Source organism: Protopterus annectens, chromosome 16.part0 (assembly GCF_019279795.1).
Source record: "Protopterus annectens isolate FY-2018-M chromosome 16.part0, PAN1.0, whole genome shotgun sequence".
Lineage (NCBI taxonomy): Eukaryota > Metazoa > Chordata > Ceratodontiformes > Protopteridae > Protopterus > Protopterus annectens.
This window is the reverse complement of record NC_056750.1, coordinates 611,506,570-611,530,580: the sequence shown is the minus strand read 5'-3', so window position 1 is coordinate 611,530,580 and position 24,011 is coordinate 611,506,570. Positions and strand designations below refer to the sequence as shown.

At 44.0% G+C, this 24,011-nt stretch overlaps 1 protein-coding gene across 1 annotated transcript in view; it reads left to right on the top strand.

Annotated features, from left to right (window-relative positions):
- SEC16A (SEC16 homolog A, endoplasmic reticulum export factor) overlaps positions 1-24,011 on the top strand; it is a gene marked incomplete in the record, with an annotated part of 1,997,470 nt that overhangs the window by 296,926 nt on the left and 1,676,533 nt on the right. The window contains 1 exon segment of the mRNA XM_044058481.1: positions 6,795-6,984. Within this exon segment, the coding sequence (XP_043914416.1) occupies positions 6,795-6,984 (190 nt within the window).

Here is a 24,011-nt window from a genome sequence, read left to right as displayed (position 1 = left end):
ATAAAGACAGAGATAGACCACACAGTTCCAAAACTGCTGACGACGCTTCCCTTAAGCTAGTTGCCAGTTCGTCTGTACTCAGTGAGGTGCTTTCACAGCCCTTGATGCCCGCTTCAGTGGATTCGCAGGCCTCTACTGAGAGTCGTTTGGAGTCCAGTGTGCCGCAAGACTCTTCTTCGACTACAGAACCTGTGGATGTCTCTACCTTGGGTGGGTCCGGAGCCGCTGAGCAGGCACCGGCTTTTGAGGAAGTTCTTTGCACTACTGATATTCGACACAAACCAGCGACTTCTTTCGTGTCTTCAGTTCTGTCTAAAACTGCCAAATTTCTAAGGCCAAGAGTACAAGCTACGCCTAAAAAAAAATGATGACCCAAACTCAAGCACTTGCTTCCTTGCCACAACATCAAATGCTTAAAATGGCAGAAGACCTTATTATGCTAATTAGGGGAAGCCAGCCTTCCCCTGCTAAGAGAAAGAGACCTCTCCCCAGCAGCTTTAACAGATCTAGAGTCCGACTCTGAGGTATCTAATTATGAAAACATGCCTTTATCTGTTTATGCGGTTTCAGGTGCAGAGGAATCCATTCCCTTCGCTTATCTTCCAGAGGATTTTTCTTTTGGTGAAACCTTACATACTTTAAGAGAGCATTTCCACTGGGAATGCCAAGACTATCCTCGTCCAAAAAGAGACTCAGAGAATTTCTAGATTTGCTACAACGTAGGCCTTCAGCAGTACCCCCAGTCCTGGATGTTGCGGATGATGTCTTTATGGAATCCAGTCTAACTCCTGATACTTTATCCCCTGCTCCTAGGAAACCAGACATACTACAGAGTTCCTGACTCTCTCAAATTCCTTTTTAAAAATCCTACTGCTGATCCAGAGGTGATCTCCCAGGAGTCTAATGGTATCAAAGAAAGTACAGCTTAGAATCCCACCCCTTCAGACAGGGATTCCAGAGCTTTAGACATATTGGGTAAGAAAGTATACACCTTTGCAACTCTCGCCATTAGGGCTTTGAATTGCCAGTTTCACATGCTAAAGTACCAACACCATATCATGGAACTTATTAAGCAAAAATTGGCTACCTTTACAGACTGTGCAGAAAATAAAGAATTACAAGAGCTTATGCATTCTGCAGGCCAAGTCAGCAAAGCATACTTTGCAATGTGGCTTTGACGCCCTAGAAGCATCTTGCAGGTCATCAGTCACTGGTTCTGTACTGAGAAGGCATGCTTGGCTTAAGGAGCAGACCTTGCCAGACCATGTCAAATCAAAATTACTAGATGCTCCTTTGAACAAGGACAATCTTTTTGGCACCAAAGGAGAAGAGGAGGTTCTTAAGATGGAAGAAAAAGCTAAATCTATGCAGACAGTCAAAGATTTCTTGCAAGTACAGCCTCCTAGATTCAGTAGGCATTGCCTCTTGAAGCATTGGTCCTTTCCAGCCACCTCAAGGCCATCTCAAACTGGACCCAGGGGAATTAGACCTCCCCCCGACTACAGTCTCCGGGTATGCAGAGATCTAAGCAATGGAGTGCCTCCACTTCATAAACAGGGAGTGCTAAGCCACCTCCTTATGGAAAGAATTCACAATGACTTTTCAACTCCACTCCCCACCTCTGCCCAACTGCTCATGCCCCTAGGAGGAAAACTTGCCCATCATGCAAAAAACTTGACTTCCATCACCAAAGACCGATGGGTCCTCAACATTGTATCCCGGGGGTACAAATTTTACTTCCGCTCACTGCCAACCCCAAAAGTGTTCCCAGACCTTCCTCCAAACCAGTGGGCAGAGGCACAAAACCAGGTTCAATCCCTGCTCTCCATAAGGGCTAACAGATAGGGCAAGGGTTCTATTCCAGACCTTTCCTGGTACCCAGAAAAGAGGGCACTTGGCACCCAATCCTAGATCTTTCCATTTTAAACACCTTTCTGGTGGTACCAAAATTCAAAATTCTCACCCTTCAGCAGCTTCTTCCTATGCTGGCCAAAGATGCCTGGTTAGCCACCGTAGACCTAAAAGAAGCCTATCTGCACTTCCCTATCAGGGACTCATGCAGGAAATACCTACGCTTCAGGGCAGGATCTATCCATTATCAGTTCTCTGCACTTCCCTTTAGCTTATCAGCTGCTCCCAGAGTATTCACAAAATGCCTGGCTCCAGCCATTGCCTACTGCAGACAGAAAAAAATTCAAATTTACCCGTATTTGGACGACTGCTTGAGTCAGGCAGACAGCCAGGAAATGCTGTTGCAACACCTGACATTTGTAAAAAAACCTTCTAACCTCCCTGGGGTACACTATAGATGAAAAAAAATCAAAACTAGTCCCCAGTCAAAAAATTGTATTCCTGCGAGCAAGCTTGGACACAGGATACCAGATGACATTCCTTACTCCAGAAAAACAAGCCTATCTGATGGGCTACTTCACTCAAATGGCCACCAGAACCCAGCTATATGCAAGGAAAATCCTGCATGCCCTAGGGTTCATGGTTTCTTGCATCCTACTAATTCCATATGCCAGACTGCATATGAGGAAACTTCAGTGGTACTTAAAAAGTCTTTGGTGCCTACAATCTCAGGACCTGGAAAGTGTCATTCCTATCATACCTTGTCTAAGGACAGAGTTTCTTTGGTGGGCAGCAGCATGCAACCACAACAAGGGACTTCCCTTTACTCAACCCCATGCTGCCCAGACCCTAACCACAGACGCATCAGACTATGCTTGGGCGGGGGGGGGCGCACATGGATGACAGGTGCATTCAGAGCCACTGGAGCCCAAGTCAAATTCATCTGCACATCAGCCAAAAAGAGATGCTAGCTGTTCAGCTTGCTCTAACAGGTTTCAAATCCCTACTCTCACCAGAGCCCCTGCTAATAAAAACAGACAACACCACAGTTGTGTGGTACATCAACAGGCAGGGGGGAACCCACTTTGCAGGCTAGCCATGGCCCTGTGGAACATGACCTTGAACATGCAGGTCCACCTGCAAGCTCCAATTCCTGCCAGACAAACAAAACTCACTGGCAGACGACTTAAGCAGAAATCTGCTAGACCCACACGAGTGGCAATTACAGCCCAGAACTTTCAGTCTTCAGATTCAGAAATGGGGGACCCCAGAGGTGGATCTCTTTTCCTCCCTCTGCAATCACCAGCTCAGCAAATTCTGCACCAGGACACCTCACAGCAGGGCCTGGAAAGTGGATGCCCTGTCCTTCCAGTGGGTAAACCTCTCAATCTATGCATTTCGCCCTCTGCCCCTTCTCTCAAGAATATTGCTCAAGATAAGACAGGACAGTCCAAGGGCAATCCTGATTGCCCTGGACTGGCCACACCAGCACTGGCACCCACTACTGCGCAGCCTGTCACTGGTGCCACCCTGGCACCTACCCCAGAGCCTGACCCTCCTCACTCAGCAGGGGGGACAGATATTGCATGTGCAACTGCAAACCCTAAGGCTTGCAGCTTGGCTTATTCCTTGAATTTTCCCCCAGTGACCAGCCTAAGCAAACAGGTGCTTGGCGTCATTCTTGAAGCCAGAAGACCCAGTACAAGGAAATCCTATGCTGATAAGTGGAAAAGGTACTGCTCCTGGATTCACTCTGAAGGAGAGGACACAACTCTGCCCTTCCTACCTCTAATCCTGTATTACTTGGCAGATCTACTCCACAGAGGCCTATCCTTCTCCTCCATTAAGATCCATGCCTCTGCCATCTCGGCTCATTACAACACGGAGTCACCCCTCTTCTCTCACCCTCTCATCAAACAGTTCCAAAGAGGGGCAAACAACTTAAGGCCACCAAGGAGAGCACCCACCCCTGCTTGAGACCTTATCTTTTTAGTGGAAAAGCTCACACTACCCCCTTTTGAGCCTGCAGTATCAGCAGACTTAAAAATCCTCTCTTTGAAAAACAGCATTGCTCCTGGCCATCACTTCAGCAAGAAGAGTGTCTGAGCTACAAGCACTTATGGCCGTGGAACCCTTCATTATTTCATGCTGTCAGGGTGTTACTCAGGACTAATCCTTCCTTTATGCCCAAAGTGGTGTCCTGCGTGGTTCTCAACCAATCTATCCATTTGCCAACTTTCTTTCCTAATCCTCAAAATAAAGGGGAAAGGATCCTGCACTCCTTTGACGTGCACTGATGGCTCAGATTCTATCTGGATAGGACTAAGCCCTTCAGGAAATCTTACCAATTATTATTCAGTTTTGCACCAGGGGCAGATGGCAAGGCCATTTCAAAACAGACAATTTTCAAATGGATAACACACTGTATACATTTCTGCTACAAACACCATGGGAAACCAACCCCTCAGGCAGTCAGAACACATGCCACTAGGGCAACTTCTACCTTTACAGCATTCCTCAAGGGAGTCCCTACCAGGGACATTCTGGAGGCTGCTACCTGGAGTTCTGTGCACACATTCACCAAGCATTACCACCTGCCTATATTTTCCAAATCAAGGGCGGGTTTTGCAGCTGCAGTCCTGCAGGGCATACTAGCCAGCCCAAACACTTCTTGACTGCCTCCACCCTTTCTACAGCTTTGGGAATCAACCCAAGTGTGATGACTGCAACAGTGAAACACGAAGAACATAGAACAGTTGTGTACACTTACCATAAATGTAGATGTTCGAGTGTATTCACTGTTGCAGTCCTGGTTTCCCTCCCTCCAGCCCCCTGCTCTCTCTCTCGCTCTCTCTCTCTCCTCTGTGTATACTACTCACCCCTTGCAGGGGTATTGGTATTTACTTTTTACTGGTGGTGTTTTTTTTCCACCGTAGCTTAGCTCCCTATTGGGGGGCTCCTGACATTTGGGGCAAGAAAAACTGATGTAATGGTGTCGGCTGCCTGTTTTTATACCCCTGATGACCTGAAGTCAGACCTGGAACGACAGCAACCAATGAAGAAATACTAAGTCTCTGGTATTCAGGCCGACTGAGGGCTACCTGCAGGCAGATAACTTAAATGTGATGACTGCATCAGTGAATGTACTCGAACATGTACATTTATGGTAAGTGTACAGAACTGTACTTTACTCAGTGTGCAGCCATCTTGTAACTCCATGGTACATTTTCTGTTGTCTTACCTATGTTCCACAGCTAGGTTGTCATTCTAGGTCTGATGGCAGCCTCTTCTGTTAAGGTGCCTTATGCAGGTTTCCCATGCAAGTTTTTCACTTGGGCCCTCAGGGTCTACTGATTGTACAAAGCAGTAGTGCATGCCCTATTTAGTTCTATATATCATCTGTTTTGAACTCCATCAATGGTTTCAGAATTCATTGATCACATTACTTCAGGCTTGAAAGCCCTTACTTTGGGGTGCCTTTTTTATCAGACTCTTAAGAGAACTTGTACTTAAATGGGACCTGTGCTTTATATTTGAAGAATGCCTGTTTCATCTATTTGAACCAGCCTGTATTGTGGAAAACTATCATTTTGGTAGTAGTTTCTTTACTACATCAGGCTTTTTTTAAATAAAACTACCTTATCCGGTATTGTATAAAAACAGATTAGTCCTGTGGAAAAAAACACTTTCTAGCCTAGAGTAGCTACAGAAGATAATCTCAGTCTGTAATCGCCCAGTATTTTCCTAATTGTTCCAATAAATGAGTATCTGTTATATTGCAGCATTGTGCAAAGGCAGCTTCTCTGTTAAACAGTCAGGACAAAAGATCTCAAAAAAAGTATTCAGATTTATTTTGTCTTATGCTGCTAACAAAACGGCAAAAAAAAGTATCCAAAATCCTTTTGCCCAGGTGATTGTCTGGGTACATCGATTTGTTATGAATAATATGGCAAACAATTAACAGTACAATGTAGGGCGAGAGCCATGGCTGCATCACAAGTCTTGCTTATAAATGCTTTGGTAGGTGTCACACATGCTTGTGTGTTAGCCACGGTGGTGCCGTGGTAGCATTGTCGCCTCACAGCAAGAGGTTCTCCTGTTCAATTCTCGGTTGGAGCGCCTTCTGTGTAGAGTCTGCATGTCCTCCCCGTGGTCGAGTGGCATTCGAAAGTCATGCGTAGGGCATGCCTTCATTGAAGGTTGGGTGTCGAGCTGGCACCTCGGCACAGTAAAAATCTACTGCCAATAATTAGCAGACCGGAGTTCCGCTGTGGCGACCCCTAACTGGGAAAAGCCAAAAGAAGAAGAAGAACAACACATGCTTGTGTGTTATGGGCCTCTCTGTATAGTTCTGCAAGGTACTACAGGCTGGATTTAGTCTCTTCTACCACGTCTTCCTTTGTAGCCACAGTTATTTGTTTAATCCTTTCATTATGACACCTGGGTGAGTTTGCTTGGTGACTCAAGTGGTGAGGAAGATGAACCAGACCAGTAGTTATTCAGATGCTATGTAATTATAAATCTGCATGAGCACGGTTTATCCTACTCACATTCCCACCTGTATTCCCCCCACCTGGCAGAAGAGTGCTCTATGCAGGTGTTATATATGTGCACATGGATTTCTAATGATGCTCCACTTATGAACAGCTTACTACAGGTATGGAAAGTGAAAGCATAGCTCAAGTAACTGTGGGAAGGGGAAGGAGTTGAAGCCTGGAAAAGTTTAGGTTGTTAATATGCAGAGTGAGAGCGTCTGGTTAATTCATAGTGACAAGGAGGAACCATAACCATGCAGATCTGATCATTATGTTATATACTTTTGATTATGTTTAACCAGGTATTAAGTCTCCATAGCATAGCCAGAATGTGTAGATTTCATTGTTGATGTGTTTTAATTTTTTCTACACAGAATTTTTTTCAAGAAGGTGTTTTCCTTTCCCCAGAGCCAAGTTTATAGAAGTCAGAGTCAACAAGACCTAGCAGCGGGTGCATATGATATTCCAGATGGTTCTGGCAGCCTTAATGTGGAATACTCTTACGAACAGTACCAAGAAAATATAAATGGTGAACAGTCTCTTTCAGATTACCAGTATGGTTACACTGCACCAACTGTATGGCAAATGGAGGACCAAGGTATTTGCACATAAATTATAACAAGTGCATTATTTCTGCACAAACAAGAAAATGCATATACTGCAACTGTTTTTGTGCAACTCTTGTTTTTGCATATCTTTCTTCCAGCTGTTATAGTATTCCATCATTCCTGCAATCTCATCAATGTGTGTGCGTGTGTATGTGTGGTTTCAATAAACAATAGGTCTTGTTTTCACATCTAAATGTTGAGCATTTAGTGCTGGTGGACTTCTAATGTCATATGTTAAGACCCCTGCAGAGACTTTTGCAACTAACTGCCGTGGAGGGGAATGGTTAACATGCTGCTATAATCTGAGACACCTAACAGAAAATAAAAGTGCAGCTGACTCTTTATTGTAGATAACTTTTGAGCAGGTTATGCCTTAACAGACATCTGTAGTAGATTATTTGCATGTCCCCTCTCTGTCCTTTCTTCCAGGTGAAGTATTCTATGCATATCCAACAAATCAGATTTCGGAGACCTTCATGATGTTTCTGCTCTCAGGTTTTAGGCCTGAACTACAGCAGTGAACTGCCTTGCTAGTGCTGGGCCCTTGCTGTAAAGAGGCTACAGCTAAAAAGAATTCAGAAACTTGTTTCCCAGAATTAAAATTGGGAAAAGGGTGATTGTTTTGCTCTCATAAAAAAATCTAGTGTCTTTTCTAATCTTGAGTAAGCTGCTCATGTTCCTAAGAAAAGAACAATCTCTGAATAAATTCTGTCCTGCTTTAAAAGCTTTAGTCCTTTTTTGTCAGGAGACAACTCCACAAAATATCTGTGCCTTGTTTACTCTACTAAGTAGTACATGCATAAGTTTTGTGAAGACAGTTCGTGTCCCTTGCCCCTCAGACCCTCTTATTTGAAAATGTCCAGAGGAGCAGTTCTTCTGTGGAAAGGAGCAAACTGGGAAATATTTTGGTATGTGGGCTCCTAACCAAGCAGACTTTTCCCCAGCAAAATAGTACTTGTGTTAATGGAACAGTAGGCAGTTAACTACTTAAAAAAATCATGACTGCATATGTTACTGTAATCTTTACTTCAGGCACTGAACCTTCAACGCCCTATTTCTTACTTTTCCATAGTGTTGTCAGACACCTAGCCTTATTTCTTCTTTCTGTGATGTTTCTTAGTACTTAGAAATGTAGTGTTCTTACCTTCTCCCTCTCTCTAGTCATAATTCCCCATCTTTAACAAAAGTTTTTTTCCAGTGGTCAAACCATTCCTTACAAGTTTCCCTGATTTCCATTCTCTCTATTCAGTTGTGTCTGTCTGTTTTATCTTTTCCAAGTGTCGTATAACCTTTCTTCTCAAACCCTTTTGTAACTTCTTTTCTTTTCTTAGTTTCTACCGCTTTATCAACATATCTACAGCATCTTATTTTTAGTATGTTTGACCCAGGGTCCTTTCCCATCTATGGCCCATTACAGTGCAGTCAAAGGTAGTTGCACTCAGTAGTAATCAGAATGTCATTTTAAATGAGGACAAATTGTAGAAGTGTACACGTTCTATTTTTGTATCCTAATGTTAAAATTCTAAAAATGCTTAGTCTTACCTGTTTTTCTTAGCTGTTTAACCGTTCTTACTCCTGTATTCTCTTTAGTCTCTAGGCCTATCTCTGCAATCTTTTTTTACTCCCGTCCATTTTTTCTCCAACGAAATTCAGTTGTAAACCTTTAAGAAGCAATTTCATGTAGACAGACTGTTTTGCAGCTTGTGTAAAATGATAAAACCTACCCTAAATAAACTTTATTAAAATGTATAAGAATTGTATAACATTTTACTTCATAAAAAAAACTGAAACTGCTTATGAACTTTTTAAAGCTTTTATAAGTATGTAAAACTAGCACTCTCTTAAATTTGAAATGTATAACTTAAGATCTGATATTGTTAGTCCTTGTTCATTCCTTACGCATGGGTATCAGTTTGGACCTCAGAACCGAGCCGGCCATTTTCCAAGCTCACGTCAGCTTCAAACTCTCGAGCTAAACTCTTACCCACAATTCCCCTCTCCCTGTTACCTCAGACTTCGTTTGCCGCATTGCCATTCGGTTGTGTCAAGCTTCTTCTCTTGAGCCAAGTACAGTTGTTTGTTGTTTTAATAACCATTTATTTTACTTTTCTGTCAGAAGAGTTTCTATTTCATTGTCTCTTACACTATGGCATCTAGCGATCATACTTTCTTCTATTTTCTCTATCTTCTTACCGCGAGGTAAATTCCCCTTACTGTCGTTGGTAATTCTTCCCTTTTTTTCATACCTTAGAGTATTCTTTTGTACCATTGCTGGTACCCTTTTCTGCTTTCTAATTTAGCTGTTATGGCAGATAAGAAAGGTAGTCCGGGATTTAAACGGTGTTCTGATTGTGGACACAAACTACCTACTTCTGATGCACACTCTTTGTGCGTTTGTTGTTTGGGGGCATCTCATTTGTCTGTTGACCCGCCCTGTACTATTTGTGAGAATTTTTCAAATAGAACCTTGTTGGAAAGGAAAAACAAGCTGTTACTGAAGGGACTTCTTAAATCTCCCTTTTCAGAGGCTTTTTCTGGGTCGGAAGCCTCAACCCCTCCTAGAGCCCATAAGAAAATCTTGGATGTTCCTACCAAGGCTAAATCTTTGCCTTCGTCCCCGGCTGGGGACTCCTGCCAACCAAAACCTAAAAAGGCTAAAGTTTCAGCTCCAGAGCTCACTCAGTCAGCCCCAGTGCTTTCGGTACCTAGACCTTCGGCACCGAGGCCTTTGGCTCCATTAGTGATCTCGGCTCTGTCTTCTCCTGCAGCCTTCACTATATCTGCAACGAGGGGCTCCTCGGTTCAGACTATTACCACTGTATTGGCACCGACCGTTCAGTCGGCGCAGACCTTGACCACGTCTGCTTCGAGATCTTCCTCGGAACCAACAACTTTATTTTTGACTCCAGTTTTGTCGGTACCGACAACCACTTCGGCACCGATCCCTGTGTCGGTGCAGACCATGACCTCGGCACCGGTGACTTTTTCGGTGCAGACTCCTGTAGTCCAGTCTCTCGGCAAGTTTGTTCTTGGTGCGGACTGGTGAAATGGGCACCGAGTTTACCTCTTCTGTGGACAGGCCTGTTTCTCCCTCAGTTTCAGTGAGGTCCACTAGAAGCCTTTCCGAACATGATGTGTTGTGTCTTGTGGACCAGGTACTCTTGGCCAGAGGTATCCCACCCCCCAGGAACTATCCTTCCTTGGGAGGTGATCACCCATCTCCAAAGACATCTTCTTATTCTCCTCCTTCATTGCCTTTAAAGTCCATGGATATAGCACAGTCTTCCCCTTCTGCTGTTCCCTTTATGGATCTCACTAAGGAACCACAGTTGCCTTCATGGCAGGATAATTTTGCTACGACCCAGGATGTCAGTTGTGACACGCATAGTTTGCTGCTCCACAGTCATCCAGGGACTCCGGGTTGGCAGGCTGAGCCACTTAGGGGAGGGTTGACCCCTGTCCTAGACATTCACTCCTCTTCAGGTGGACCAGCCTTCAAACTGATGGAGAAGGCTTTCGCTGCTGCTGGCGATACTGGACTGTCTATCCCTCCGCCCTCCTCTGGTACACTGGTTTCACAAGTCGCACCGAGCAGACACCGGGTACAAGGGCCTCGGGACATATTCCCACAGGAAACCCCTTTTCTGCTGTCTTTCCCAGCTTCTCCCGCTGAGGAAGTTCACCGGAAAAGTTTATGTAAGAGGAAGCACATGGATTCCACAGAGGAGTCCCTCACTGAAGACACAGATTTTGATGAGGGGAAAGGATCCCCTCGGTCATCCTCTGAGCTAACATTTGGTGATATCCTTAAAATCCTGAAACAGAGAGGTGACTGGCAGTCCTCTAATCCGACCTTTGAGGAATCTGTGTTCCTGTAGGCCTTTCGCGCCCAGCCCCCTACCTCCTGGGTTACTCCACCTGCCGATGAACTTGTCTGGCTTATCGTGCAGCGTGCGTGGAAGGCTCCTGACACCGTTGAAGCTATTCCCTGGAGGCCAGATAAGATTTTGTCTCCTCCTGCTACGGATCCCCATTGGTCAAAAGATCTTCTTGTGGATGCTTTGGTGGTGGCGGCTGCAACAAAAAAGGATCTGGCAGAAGAAGAAAGCCAGACTGTCCATCCGCCTAACAAAGAGTCCCGGGCCCTGCACAGGATAGGGACGCGCACGTTTGCATCAGCGACCTTTACTATCAGGTCCCTGAATTGTATGGCACACTTTTACCAGGCTTCAAAGGGATGTGATTTCTGAACTCTCTGAAACCTTGGTTGGTGCCGTGCCTGATGAGGTCCGTGACAAAGTGGCCTCTCAGCTGGCTACCATTGAGTCAATATTTTAACTCCTCTATGTGACTTATATCTCGCGCATCAGAAGGAGCAGCTAGAGCAGTGGGTTCAGCTGCGGTCTTAAGACGATACGCATGGATGCGCTTGTGCACTTTCACAGAACCTTTTAAGGCTCCTTTATTAATGCTCCCATTGAGCCCTCCTCATTGTTTAGACCCAAAGTTAAAAGCACACTGGCCAGATGTGAATAGGACGGTAAGACCCTTTCTGCCGTAGGTGTCTGTTATTTTTTCCCTCAACGTGCTTTCTCCCGAAACCAAAAGAGTGGGAAGATATGGTTCAAGAAATCTGAGTCCTTTCCATGACACACAGGCCGAGTTCTCCCCTAGAGGCAGAGGGGGAAACTCTCAGGGTAGATGCTAAACCAAAAAATGAAGTACGCCTGGTAAAACCACAAATCAAACAGATGCCAGTCGTAGTGTGCAAGTAACCACAAAACTGTAGCCAGGAAAATTTTTAAGAAAACGGCCACTACACGTTTTCTATAAATGCAAATAGCAAAAGAAGCGGAATCCACCAAATAAAATCCAGTATTTAATGGTAAAAAATAAAACTACCACAACACGTTTTCAGAATTAAAAAATAAACATTGCTGAATGCCACAAAATGTTTTCGTAGGAGTAACACTCGAACTTCATCAGATAAAAGCGTTCATGTTGTCACTTCCTTTATATATCCTTCTTAATCAGAAACCAATTAATTCTTTAAAGGAACATGCACACAAGCACTTTAAATAAGTTCACATAAAATCATTTCCTAAATCATTCAATTCTTCCACTATGAACTTTAAAAACCTATTCAAAGGTACATAATTCATATAAATACTAAATATATTAGAAATAAATATATATAAAATGAATTAATACAATGTCCTTCATGGATGCATCTGCAGTCATAACAACTGGGTTGTCCTGTCGTCAGGCAGCTCCCCGGTCGGCCGGATTCCAAAGTCCGGGTCCGGCCCCGGCTGATGTCGCACTTCACCCGACGTCATCTCTGCTGGTCTTCGGGTATAAAGGCATCAGCCAACGCCATTTTCTTCAGTCTTTCTTGCCGCGTGGCGCCCGAAGCAGAAGCTGTTCGCAAGTGCCGGTCGGTCAGATCCAGAGATTACTACTACCGAATACTCCTTCGAAGACTTCTAAAAGCTAAGTACCCCGTTGGGGACTCTTTCTTGCCTCAGCCGATGTCAGAAAAAGTCAATAACTGTTTAACTTGTGGGAAACAAATACCTCATAAAGATTTCCACTCTTACTGTTTGCCTTGTTTAGGCCCAGACCACGACGTAGCAGCCTGTTCGGCCTGTGCTTCTTTCAACCGACGAACGCTTAGACGTCGGTCGGAGTTTGCTGAACAGTTTTTCGGCTCTGAATTTGCGTACATTATGCCGTCGGATCCTCCGACTACCCAAATTGTTAAAAAACGCAAAGAAAAAGACCGACACTCGCGGTCCGCGGTTTCGGCCGAAACCATGGTTAAGCAAACCGCGAGTGTCTCGGTTTCGGCCGAAACCGAGAAAACTGATCAGAGTACAGCCGAATCAATGACTACTACTGAGGTTCCGGTTACCTTACTTGAATCGGCCTCAGAAATTTTACCTACTACAGTGGTTACTAGTGACTTATCAGACACCATCCCTTTGGATGTCTCTACCCCAGCACGTGGTGCTGCTAGGCCTCCTGCAGCCATGTCTATTAAGGCCTTCGCCAGGGCTAAAGCAGCCAAATCTACTAAGTCAGTGCCTGTTAAACCCCCCTCAACCAGGCCCACTTCTAGTTCACAAATGCTTACTCTGGCAGAAGATTTAATATCCTTAATTAGGGGATCTCAATCTCACCCAGACAGGGCCTCTCAGCTCCCAGAAAAGAGACCTAGAGCAGAGCCCCTCGAGCCTGTGTCCTCTGATGATTCTGCGGAAGACTCAGATATTACAGACCAGCCAGAGGCTCCTTTCTCCAATTTTGAGGACTCAGATGCTGAAGAATCCATTCCAGCCGCTTCCCCACCAGAAGAATTCTCCTTTGGGGAAACCTTACATGCCATGAGAGAACAATTCCAATGGCAGGAACAGGATTTTTCAGACTCCAGAAAAAGACTTAGGACTTTTCTGCACCTACCACAACACAGGCCCTTAGCTATACCTCCTGTCCTCTCTGTTGTGGACGATGCATTTAATGATGTTTGCACTGCACCAGATTCTTTACCTCCAGCACCTGCCAAACCAGATAGATTTTACAGGGTGCCAGACACTCATCATCACCTATACAAGGCCCCTCTTGCAGACCCCGAAACTATATCCCAGGGCCCTAAGGCAGTAGCCTCAACCACAGCAAAAACCCTATTCCTTCTGAAAGGGAAGCCAGGTCTTTAGACAGATGGGGCAAAAGGTTTACACCTCTGCTACTCTCTCAGCTAGAGCTTTAAACTGTCAGTTTCACATGATACAATACCAAGAGTTTATGCTTGATCAGTTAACTAAAAGCTATCCTCTGATGACTCTATAGATAAGAAAAATCTATTAGAAATGGTAAATAACATACAACAGGTTAGTAACCATTCCTTAAAATGTGGCTATGATGCACTGGAGGCTTCATTTAGATCAGCCATGACTGGCACAGTGATAAGAAGACATGCATGGCTGAAGGAACAAGTTTTACCGGATCATGTTAAAGCTAAGTTATTAGATGCTCCTATGGATAAGACCAGTTTGTTTGGTATACCTGCCCAGCAGGTAATGAAGAAAATGGAAGAAAAGGCAAAATCTGTACAAACGGTTAAAGATTTCTTGCAGGTTCAGCCCCCAAGGTTTAGCAGGAACTGGCCTGCCAAAAATTGGTCCTTTCCTGACTCCACAAGATCCCAAAGGGGCAGGAATAGACGTTCCAGAGGCAGAAATCAATCCAGAGGGGGTGCTTACAGAGGACGTCAGTGGCAAGGTAATAACAGAGCCACAGGCACAGCCACTACCACTACAACAGGGCAATCACAGTGACTTGATTCTAACTCCGCCTACCAGGGAACAAATAGCAGCACCCTTAGGCGGAAAATTAACCTTATTTTCCAAGAACTGGCACTATATCACAAAAGACAAGTGGATTTTGCAAACCATAGACCAAGGTTACCGGTTCCACTTCCACACTATACCAGTCAAAAGAGGAATGCCAAACCTACCTCCAAATCAAAAACAGAAGCTCTACAGCAGATAATGCAATTAACAAAGATGAGAGCTGTGGAAAGAGTACCAATAACAGAACAAGGCAAAGGATTCTACTCCAGACTATTCCTAGTTCCAAGAAAGGAAAAGAGTTGGAGACCTATTCTCGATCTGTCCACCTTAAACACATACATCATTGTCCCAAAATTCAAGATGCTGACCCTACAGCAACTTCTTCCCATGCTGGGCAAGGAGTGTTGGCTGGTAACTCTAGATCTCAAGGAGGCATACCTGCACTTCCCCATTCGACCAATTTGCAGAAGATACCTCAGATTTCTTGCAGGATCAGAGCACTATCAATTCTCAGCATTGCCCTTTGGCTTATCTACTGCGCCCAGAGTATTCACAAAATGCCTGGCATCAGTAATCGCCCACTGCAGACTACAGGGAATCCAAATTTATCCATACCTGGACGACTGCCTGCTACAAGGGGACAACAAAAGCAAGCTGACAACAGATTTACAAAGGGTCATTTACTTGCTACAAGCACTGGGATACACAGTCAATTTGCAAAAATCAAGGCTGATTCCATCCCAAACAAGGACATTCTTTGGGGCGGAATTGGACACAGTTAAACAAATGGCATTCCTAACTGCAGAAAAACAAAAGATCTCCCTCTTTACTTCTTGGCACTAACAAACCACAGCAAGCTAACAGCAAGAAAAGTTCTGCAGGCCTTGGGCTTCATGGCATCATGCATAATCTTGGTTCCACATGCCAGACTGCATATGAGAAAACTACAGTGGTACCTAAAGAATTTATGGTCCCAACACAGGCACAGCCTAGAAGCAGAAATTCCACTAATTCCATGCCTAAAACAGGAGTTCCTATGGTGGGCTCAAGCATGCCAGTCAAACCCAGGCTTACCCTTTCACAAATATCAAGCAAGCCAAACCATCACAACAGGCGCCTCAGACCTAGGATGGGGGGCTCACATGCTGGACAAATGCGTGCAAGGATTGTGGACAGGACCAACTTCACCTGCACATCAACCTAAAAGAAATGCTGGCAGTAAAACTGGCAATCCAAAAATTCAGACCATTTCTCAAAGAAGGCCATTTGATGATAAGGACAGACAACACCACAGTCATGTGGTACATCAACAAACAGGGAGGCACTCATTCATACCCCTATGCAGAATGACTTTGGACCTTTGGAACCTGGCGCTCACCTACACCATCCACTTTCAGGCAATGTTTGTACCCGGAAAGGAGAACACCCTAGCAGACATGTTAAGCAGAACCACCTCGGATGCTCACGAATGGATGCTACACCCGGACATCTTCAAGACCATCGCAAAGAAATGGGGAATGCCACAGATAGATCTATTCGCTTCCCTCTCAACCACCAGCTCAAAAATTCTGCACAAGGACATTCCATCCACTTGCATCGAAAGTGGATTCGCTCTCCTTCAGCTGGAAAGGCCTGACAGCATATGCATTCCCACCTCTTCCCTTGATACACAAGGTATTACTAAAAATCAAGGAGGAACGTCCAAGGATAATCCTGATAGCTCCAAACTGGCCAAGACAACACTGGTACCCATTGCTGAGGAGCATGTCTCGGGACAAAATGTGGTCAATACCCTGATGCCTTTGATGTTAACTCAGAACAACTACAGCATCATGCATCCAAACCTAAAACGTTGCAGCTGACTGCATGGCACATCACATAGCAGCAACTATTCCAGATCTCTCCCAAAGGGTTAAAGACATTATCCTTGAAGCCCGCAGACCTTCAACAAGAAGGAACTATGCAGGGAAATGGAAAAGGTTTGTCATTTGGAATGCTGAAAGAGGGAAGGATGTGTCGAATATAGATATGGCTAACATTCTGGAGTACTTGGCAGAGCTTCTACATACAGGCCTGTCCTATTCCTCCATCAAGATACATGCATCAGCTATTTCAGCAGAATACAGCTTTGATCCACCTGTCTTCTCACATCCTCTACTCAGGCAGTTCCTCAGAGGGATCAAGAATGTAAAACCTCCTAGGAAACCACCACTGCCAGCTTGGGATTTGAACTTTGTGCTAGAAAAGTTGACACTCGCACCTTTTGAACCAGCAGCAACAGCAGACCTACAGCATCTTTCATGGAAAACTGCTTTCCTACTGGCAATAACCTCAGCAAGGAGGGTTTCTGAACTTCAGGCCCTAATGGCAGTACAACCCTTCCTAATCTTCCACCAAGACAGAGTGTCCATGAGGACTAATCCTACATTTATGCCTAAGTTGGTATCCAGAGTGTCCTTAAACCAGGCAATCCACCTACCTACCTTCTTCCCCAACCCACAAAACAGAGGGGAAAGAATGCTGCATACCTTGGATGACCACAGACAGCTACGCTACTACCTGGACAGAACAAAAAGTAACAGAAAAACTGACCAGCTTTTTGTAGCCTATGCAACAGGAAGGGAAGGAAAAGCAATTTCCAAACAGACAATCTCCAAATGGATAGGAAATTGCATACGATTCTGTTACTCCTTCCATGGAAAACCAATTCCACAGAACATACGACCTCATTCTACAAGAGCAACAGCCACTACCACAGCCTTCTTACGAGGAGTGGCAACCAAGGACATTATTGAGGCGGCTACTTGGACCTCCGTGCATACATTTGCCAAGCATTATAATTTACCTTTGTATTCCAGATCCCGAGCAGGGTTTGCCACTGCTGTACCGCAAGGGATCCTAACCACACCATAATCTATTCTTCCTCCTCCCCTAGTTGGCTATGGTATTCTACCCAGTTGTTATGACTGCAGATGCATCCATGAAGGACATAGTACAGTTTTGTACCTACCATAAATGTAGATGTCCGAACTGGATAGCATCTGCAGTCAGGATTACCCTCCCTCCTTCCCCTCTGTGGTACTCCTAGAGTATTTACCCTCCTAATAGCTAGCTGGTGGGGGGGGGGTCTCTTATGGTGTATTTGTTTGTATATATGTACATACATGCTTATTTTTTGTGTTTGCCTTCTATCCCTTGGGAAACATTGGCATTTTACCCAAAATTTAGCCTTCCAAGAGGGCAACTGGCATCTGGGGCAAGAAACACTGAAGAAAATGGCGTCGGCTGATGCCTTTATACCCGAAGACCAGCAGAGATGACGTCGGGTGAAGTGCGACATCAGCCGGGGCTGGACCCGGACTTTGGAATCCGGCCGACCGGGGGGCTGTCTGACTACAGGACAACCCAGTTGTTATGACTGCAGATGCTATCCAGTTCGGACATCTACATTTATGGTAGGTACAAAACTGTACTATATAGAATATATGAAATAAATAACAAATATGGACTACATTCCAGCACTTAAATGAAACCAATACAAGATACTATAAATATAAATGTAGATATCTAGTCACTAACATAGTTTATGTTATAACTTCGCAGATATGGGAAGACTCTCCTTTCGGGGCAGAGGGGGTCCGCGTAACCAGGGTTCCAGGGATTCTTTCCCTGGCCAATCCTACCAATGTTCCTGAAGAGCGGCCCAACTCCTTTCCTCTGGAGGTGGTTGGGGGATGTTTCTCCTTATACCCTTATGCCTGGCTAACCATCACCACCGATTCTTGGGTACAAGGGATTATAACCGGTGGTTATCATATCCCCTTCGATCTTTGTCCCGTCCCTTCAAAAAAACCTTCCCGACGTTCCACCCAGTCAAAGGGAAGCAGCAGCATTCGAGATAGAAAAGCTGCTAAGAAAGAGAGTCATCCAAATAGTCCCTCCAGACCAGATAGGATCGGGATTCTACTCAAGACTGTTTTTGGTGCCAAAGAAAACCGGGGGACTGAAGACCAATTTTGGATCTCAGTGTATTGAACAAGTTTGTGAGTACAAAAATTCCGGATGGTCACAATGCAGTCTAGCCTCACGCTTTTGGAAAAAGACGATTGGATGTGCTCGATAGATCTTCAAGATACGTACTACCACATAAAAGTGGACAGGCCATCAAGAAGATTTCTGCGCTTCCGTGTAGGAGCCAGTCACTACCAGTTAAGAGTACTGCCCTTCGGACTCTCTACAGCCCCCAGAGTGTTCACAAAGTACATGGCAGTTGTCACAGCTCACTTGCGACTTCAAGGATTCCAGGTGCTTCCATACCTAGATGACTGGCTCATTTCCGTCCCCACCAGACATCTATTGGAAGAAGCCCTGGCATACTCTGTCCTCACTGCACAAAGGCTAGGCATAACCATAAACTGGCAAAAATCCAATCTCACCCCATCTTAGTCCACAGAATTCATAGGGGTCATCTTGGACACAAAAAACTGCAGAGCTGCCATTCCAGAGCACAGAATTTTAAGGATAAAGCAACAACTGATTCCAATCATTTCAAGGGAGAAATCCACGGCTCAGTCTGTTCTACAGCTGTTGGGTTCCATGGCAGCCTCAATCACCATTGTCCCCCTGGCCAGGTTTCACATGAGGCTTCTACAGTGGCCACTGCTCACCCAGTGGCATCCCTTTCAGCATCCTTTTTCAGCCATGATTCAAGTAGCCCACAGGTGCAAACAGGATTTAAATTGGTGGATGACACACAATCTGTCACAATGGTGTCACCCTTTTTTCCCCCCAGCATCCCAAGGCCACAGTGACCACGGATGCCTCCCTGATGGGGTGGGGTGGCTATGTCAGGGACAGACAGTCCAAGGCACTTGGTCCGAACTGGAGGCCCATCTACATATAAATGTTCTAGAGCTGAGGGCGGTGCTTCTGGTGTTGCAAAGATTCCATCCCCTGCTGCCGTCTGGGACAATTGCGATTCTCAGACAACATGGCGGTGGTCTGGTACAGCAACAAACAAGGTGGAACCAAATCTTACCCCTTTTGTCGAGAGGCCATGAGGATATGGCAATGGGCGATGGCTACCAACCGTTTTCTTCTAGCAATGCACATTCCCGGGAGTTCCAACATGATAGCAGACAGACTCAGCAGGTGCATTCTTCAACCTCACGAGTGGTCCCACCGCTGGGGCTGTCCTTGCTGCGACCTCTTTGCATCCCCGACCAACTACAAATGCAGCAACTACTTCGCCCTGATTTCCCCTCTGGTGCAGTCACCCAGGGAGACTGTAGTCCACAAATGGCCCTCGGGTCTTCTTTACGCATTCCCACCCTTTCCCCTCATTCCCCAGTTTCTGAAGAAAGCCCGTCGGTTGAAGAGCAAGGTGATCCTCATAGCTCCATATTGGCCTCGACAGATTTGGTTCCCCTTCCTTTGACCTCACCTACTAGATCGACCATGGATTCTCCATCCAACCCCGGAGTTGATCTCTCATCCACAGAACCTGATTCATCCCAACTTGAACAGCCTGAAGCTCACAGCTTGGCTACTCCAATTCCCTTGATTGCCAGGCAGAATGATCTTTCTTTACCTGTACGTGACATTCTCATTGCATCTCATAAGTCTTCCACTAGAATTACTTATCTGAGCAAATGGAAAAGGTTTACCTGTTGGCTGAAAGATAAACAAGTAGATCCCTTCTCAGCACCAGTGTCGATAATACTAGACTATCTGGCCAACCTTTTCCAATCGGGTCTGTCGGCCTCTACCATTAGAGTTCATTTGGCTGCAATTTCTAATTTTCATGAGGGTGTCCAAGATTCCTCTCTTATGTCCCACAAATTGTGCAAGACCTTCATAAAAGGTGTGAATCATCTGAAGCCACCTTTTAGAGAACCTATTCAACCATGGGATTTATCATTAGTTCTACAAACTCTGACAATGCCACCTTTCGAACCAGCCTCTTCTTGCGACCTCAAGCATTTGTCATGGAAAACCTTGTTTTTGGTCGCCATTACTTCTGCCAGACGTATTTCTGAGCTTCAAGCTTTATGTATCAAGAGTCCATACTTTGATTTTTCATAGAGAATGAGTGTCTGTGAGAACTAATCCATCTTTTCTGCCAAAAGTGATCTCTGATATGTCCATTAATCAAACCATTGAATTGCCAGTTTTCTTTCCCAATCATTCAAACAGAGGAGAGTCTTGCCTACATACCCTAGATATCCACAGGCAAATCCATTTTTACTTAGGACGAGGTCCTTTCATAAATCTGACAGTTATTTTTGGCCTTTTCTGGACCTAGATTAGGATCTGCTGTCGCTAAGGTCACATTAGCTAGATGGTTGAAGGACTGTGTGACCTTCATTTATACACAACATAATATCTTGTTGCCTACTACCATGAAAGCTCATTCAACAAGGTCGGTGGCAACTTCTGCTGTCTTCCATGCCAGAGCTTCTTTACATGACATCTGTGCAGCTGCAGCTTGGGCTACGCCTCATACCTTTATCAGTCATTACAAATTGGATTTGGACTCCAGGGGAAGAGCATCTTTCGGTTCTATGGTGCTCAGGAATGTCCTTCCATGAGAGCCTGCCAGGAATAGAGGTAGCTGGGGACTCTGTCCCATGCGTAAGGAATGAATGAGGATTAACAATATCCGATAAAGAAGTTATGTCGTACCATACCGTTCCATCTGTATTGTTGATCCTCGTTCAGTCATTACGACCCTCCCTCCTTCCCCCTCCTGGGGTTTCTAGTGGATCTCACCATCCGGTTCTCTTAGGTTATTTGACCAGAGGCAGCCTCTACTTTCTTTGACTTGCAAACTCAATCTGAGGTAACAGGGAGAAGAGGGATTGTGGTTAAGAGTTTAGCTCGAGAGTTTGAAGCTGACGCGATCTTGGAAAATGGCTGGCTTGGTTCCGAGGTCGGAACCGATACCCATGCGTAATGACTGAACGAGGATCAACAATACAGATGGAACGTTATGGTAAGACATAACTTCTTTTTCACTTGCTGCTGTTTATTCTATCTGAGCCCAGGTTGCAGCTGAAGATGGTCTCTGGACCAGTCCACCTACAATTTACCAAATAGTAAATAAAAATAAATCATTTATAAACAAGTACTTCAGAATAACGTCAGTTATCTAAAGAAATGTTCAAGTCGATCCTGCTTACCACAGTTAGAGATGTCCTGATTTTGACATTGTTCTAATAGAGTAATCTTAAGTCATTGTAATTGTAATTATATATTACCCCAAGTATAATATACAAGTAGAACTTTCTCAGCTCCTCCAATACAAGCAACTACCCTTCACCCATAAAATACTACATGAACCAGATAAAACCCCAGCCCTTAAAGATCTCCTAGAACCATACACCACCACTAGAACACTCCATTCCAGTGACAAACTCCTAGTTAAATCCACCAAAGCGAACAACTCAGCTGGAGAATCCTTATTCTCTAACATCATTCCTAAAATATGGATTAAACTACCCACTTCCATCACTACCAAAGTACAAAGTACTCACTTAGAAAAGTCCTGGCTTTGCTCTTGCTACCCACCTGACTAGCTCTATATTCTCCACTTTTTATACACACCCTCTGACTTTCTTTACATCTACACTTTACAATACTATCCAATTTTGCCTTTTTCCTTCCGTATATATACTTACTCTTTTACCTCAAATCATTTCAAGTCTTCCTCAGAAATATCATACTATGCTTTCTAATGTATATGCTAGTCTAGTTTGTGTAATACCATATACTCTTTGATGTACAAATTTTGTTAAAATTGCTAATGTGTCATCTCTTTCAGTTATTCATATTTGCAATGTGTACTTTCATTGTTGCCCTGTACTCTGTAATTTTCTTGTAATATAATGTTTGTTTTTTTCATATTGTTGGAGCTTTTCTCCCCAGGCCTCCGCTGAAAATGGACCTGTGTCCATTCGGACGTTCCTGTTAAACAAATGTTAAATAAGTTAAATTAAAGTAAATAAATAACGATGATGAAGACTTGATGTGCAGTGGAAGAGAATTTCAGTTTTAGTTTATTTATTTTTTATTTATTTTACATTTGTTTATTGGGAAAGTCTGACTGGGCAGAGCACATTTTCAGTGGAGGCCCAGGGAAGTAATTTCCACATAGTAACAATACATAAAAACATAATGACACTTTTTATACAGTTGTAAAAGACATGACAGAGAGAGTTTTTGTATAAGTACTGTAAATTACGATAATCAGAGTTGGCTGAGTTTGCCTGTTGTTGCAACAATACAGATGTCCAGTATATAGCGAGAGACTAGTCCAGTGGTACATATTGTGACACATGGCTTGCATTTGGCAATAGAATGCTAGAATCTTATTTTTACAGTTGTATTTAAATTTGGTACTAAAAAAACTAGAATAAGCAAGTTATACTGTAATCACTTTCTGTTCAGTTATATTAAAGAAGAGGAGAGAAAGGTAAAGTGAGGAAGAAAGGAGGTCAGGGTGAGAAAAAATGAAGGAAGAGAGGAGCTTTTGATGGTGATAGGGACATTTACTATTTAGTTAAGTAAGGTAATGGATAGGTAGGATAGGAAGAAAAATGAGTGGGTGAGATAATAACAAGGTAAGTGTCATAGTTTTATGAGTAAGGGAGAAAATGGCTATAGTTGTTCAGTTAGCCTGGACTGTTACATGAACAGAGCCACTTGTCTGATATATATTTTTTGAGTAGTTTTTTTTTTTTTTTAATTGAGTTGAGTGGCTCTGATAGAGTGAGGAAGCGTATTCCAGGTTTTTTCTACATGGCACGAATGTAGAGAGTCCTTTGCAGTGTTTGTAGATTTGGTAACTTGTAATAATGATTTATTTGTTGAGCGAAACATACGTTTGTTCAAATAAGGTTGTATGTCTAGGAGAGCAGGATTTTTCTCAGGCTGATAAAGTAGTTTATGAGCTATTAACTGGTTATAAGCTAGGAGTTGTGGTAGTTCTAGCCAGGAGAGTTTTTTTTTGAGTGAGGCAGTGGAGTGTCCTGTGTGTAGAGTCTGTGGCAAGTTGTGCTATTTTATTGTAACATGTTTTTAGTTTGTCTAAGTCTGTCTTTATAAGATTGCTATGAATGGGAGTGGCATAGAGGAGAGTTGGAAGGAGGTGGGTTCTAGCAATAGTTACTTTAGAACTTTGTTAGAAATGTTTTATTTCTTTATAAAGTTCCCATTTTTTTGTGCGTTTTCTTAATTGTTTGTGATATGTGTAAATCAGATCTCAGCTTATTATCAGTTATAACTCTTAGTTTTGGTTGAGGTTCAGGAGTAATTTTTGTATTGTCAATAATGATATAAAAGATGAAAGGAAGGTCTGATGGTCTAGTGGGTTGAAAGATCTTAAGTTTGCTTTTGTTGGGGTTAAGTATGAGCTGTGACTTAACAGCCATGATTAAATTTCAGTGAAGGACTTTTGCATTATGTCTTGAAGCTGTTGTGTGGTAGATGCTCTGGATTATGTACAGTTGGTCGAGTCACCAGAAGACTGACATTCATATAATGAAGGTATAAGCACCGGAAAGTTGTAATACACGAAACTTCATATTATTGAAACTTGTAATGCTGAAATACCTACTGCGCATGTCATAAAGCACTCTTAATATTGCAGACCGCGCTGCAGTCAT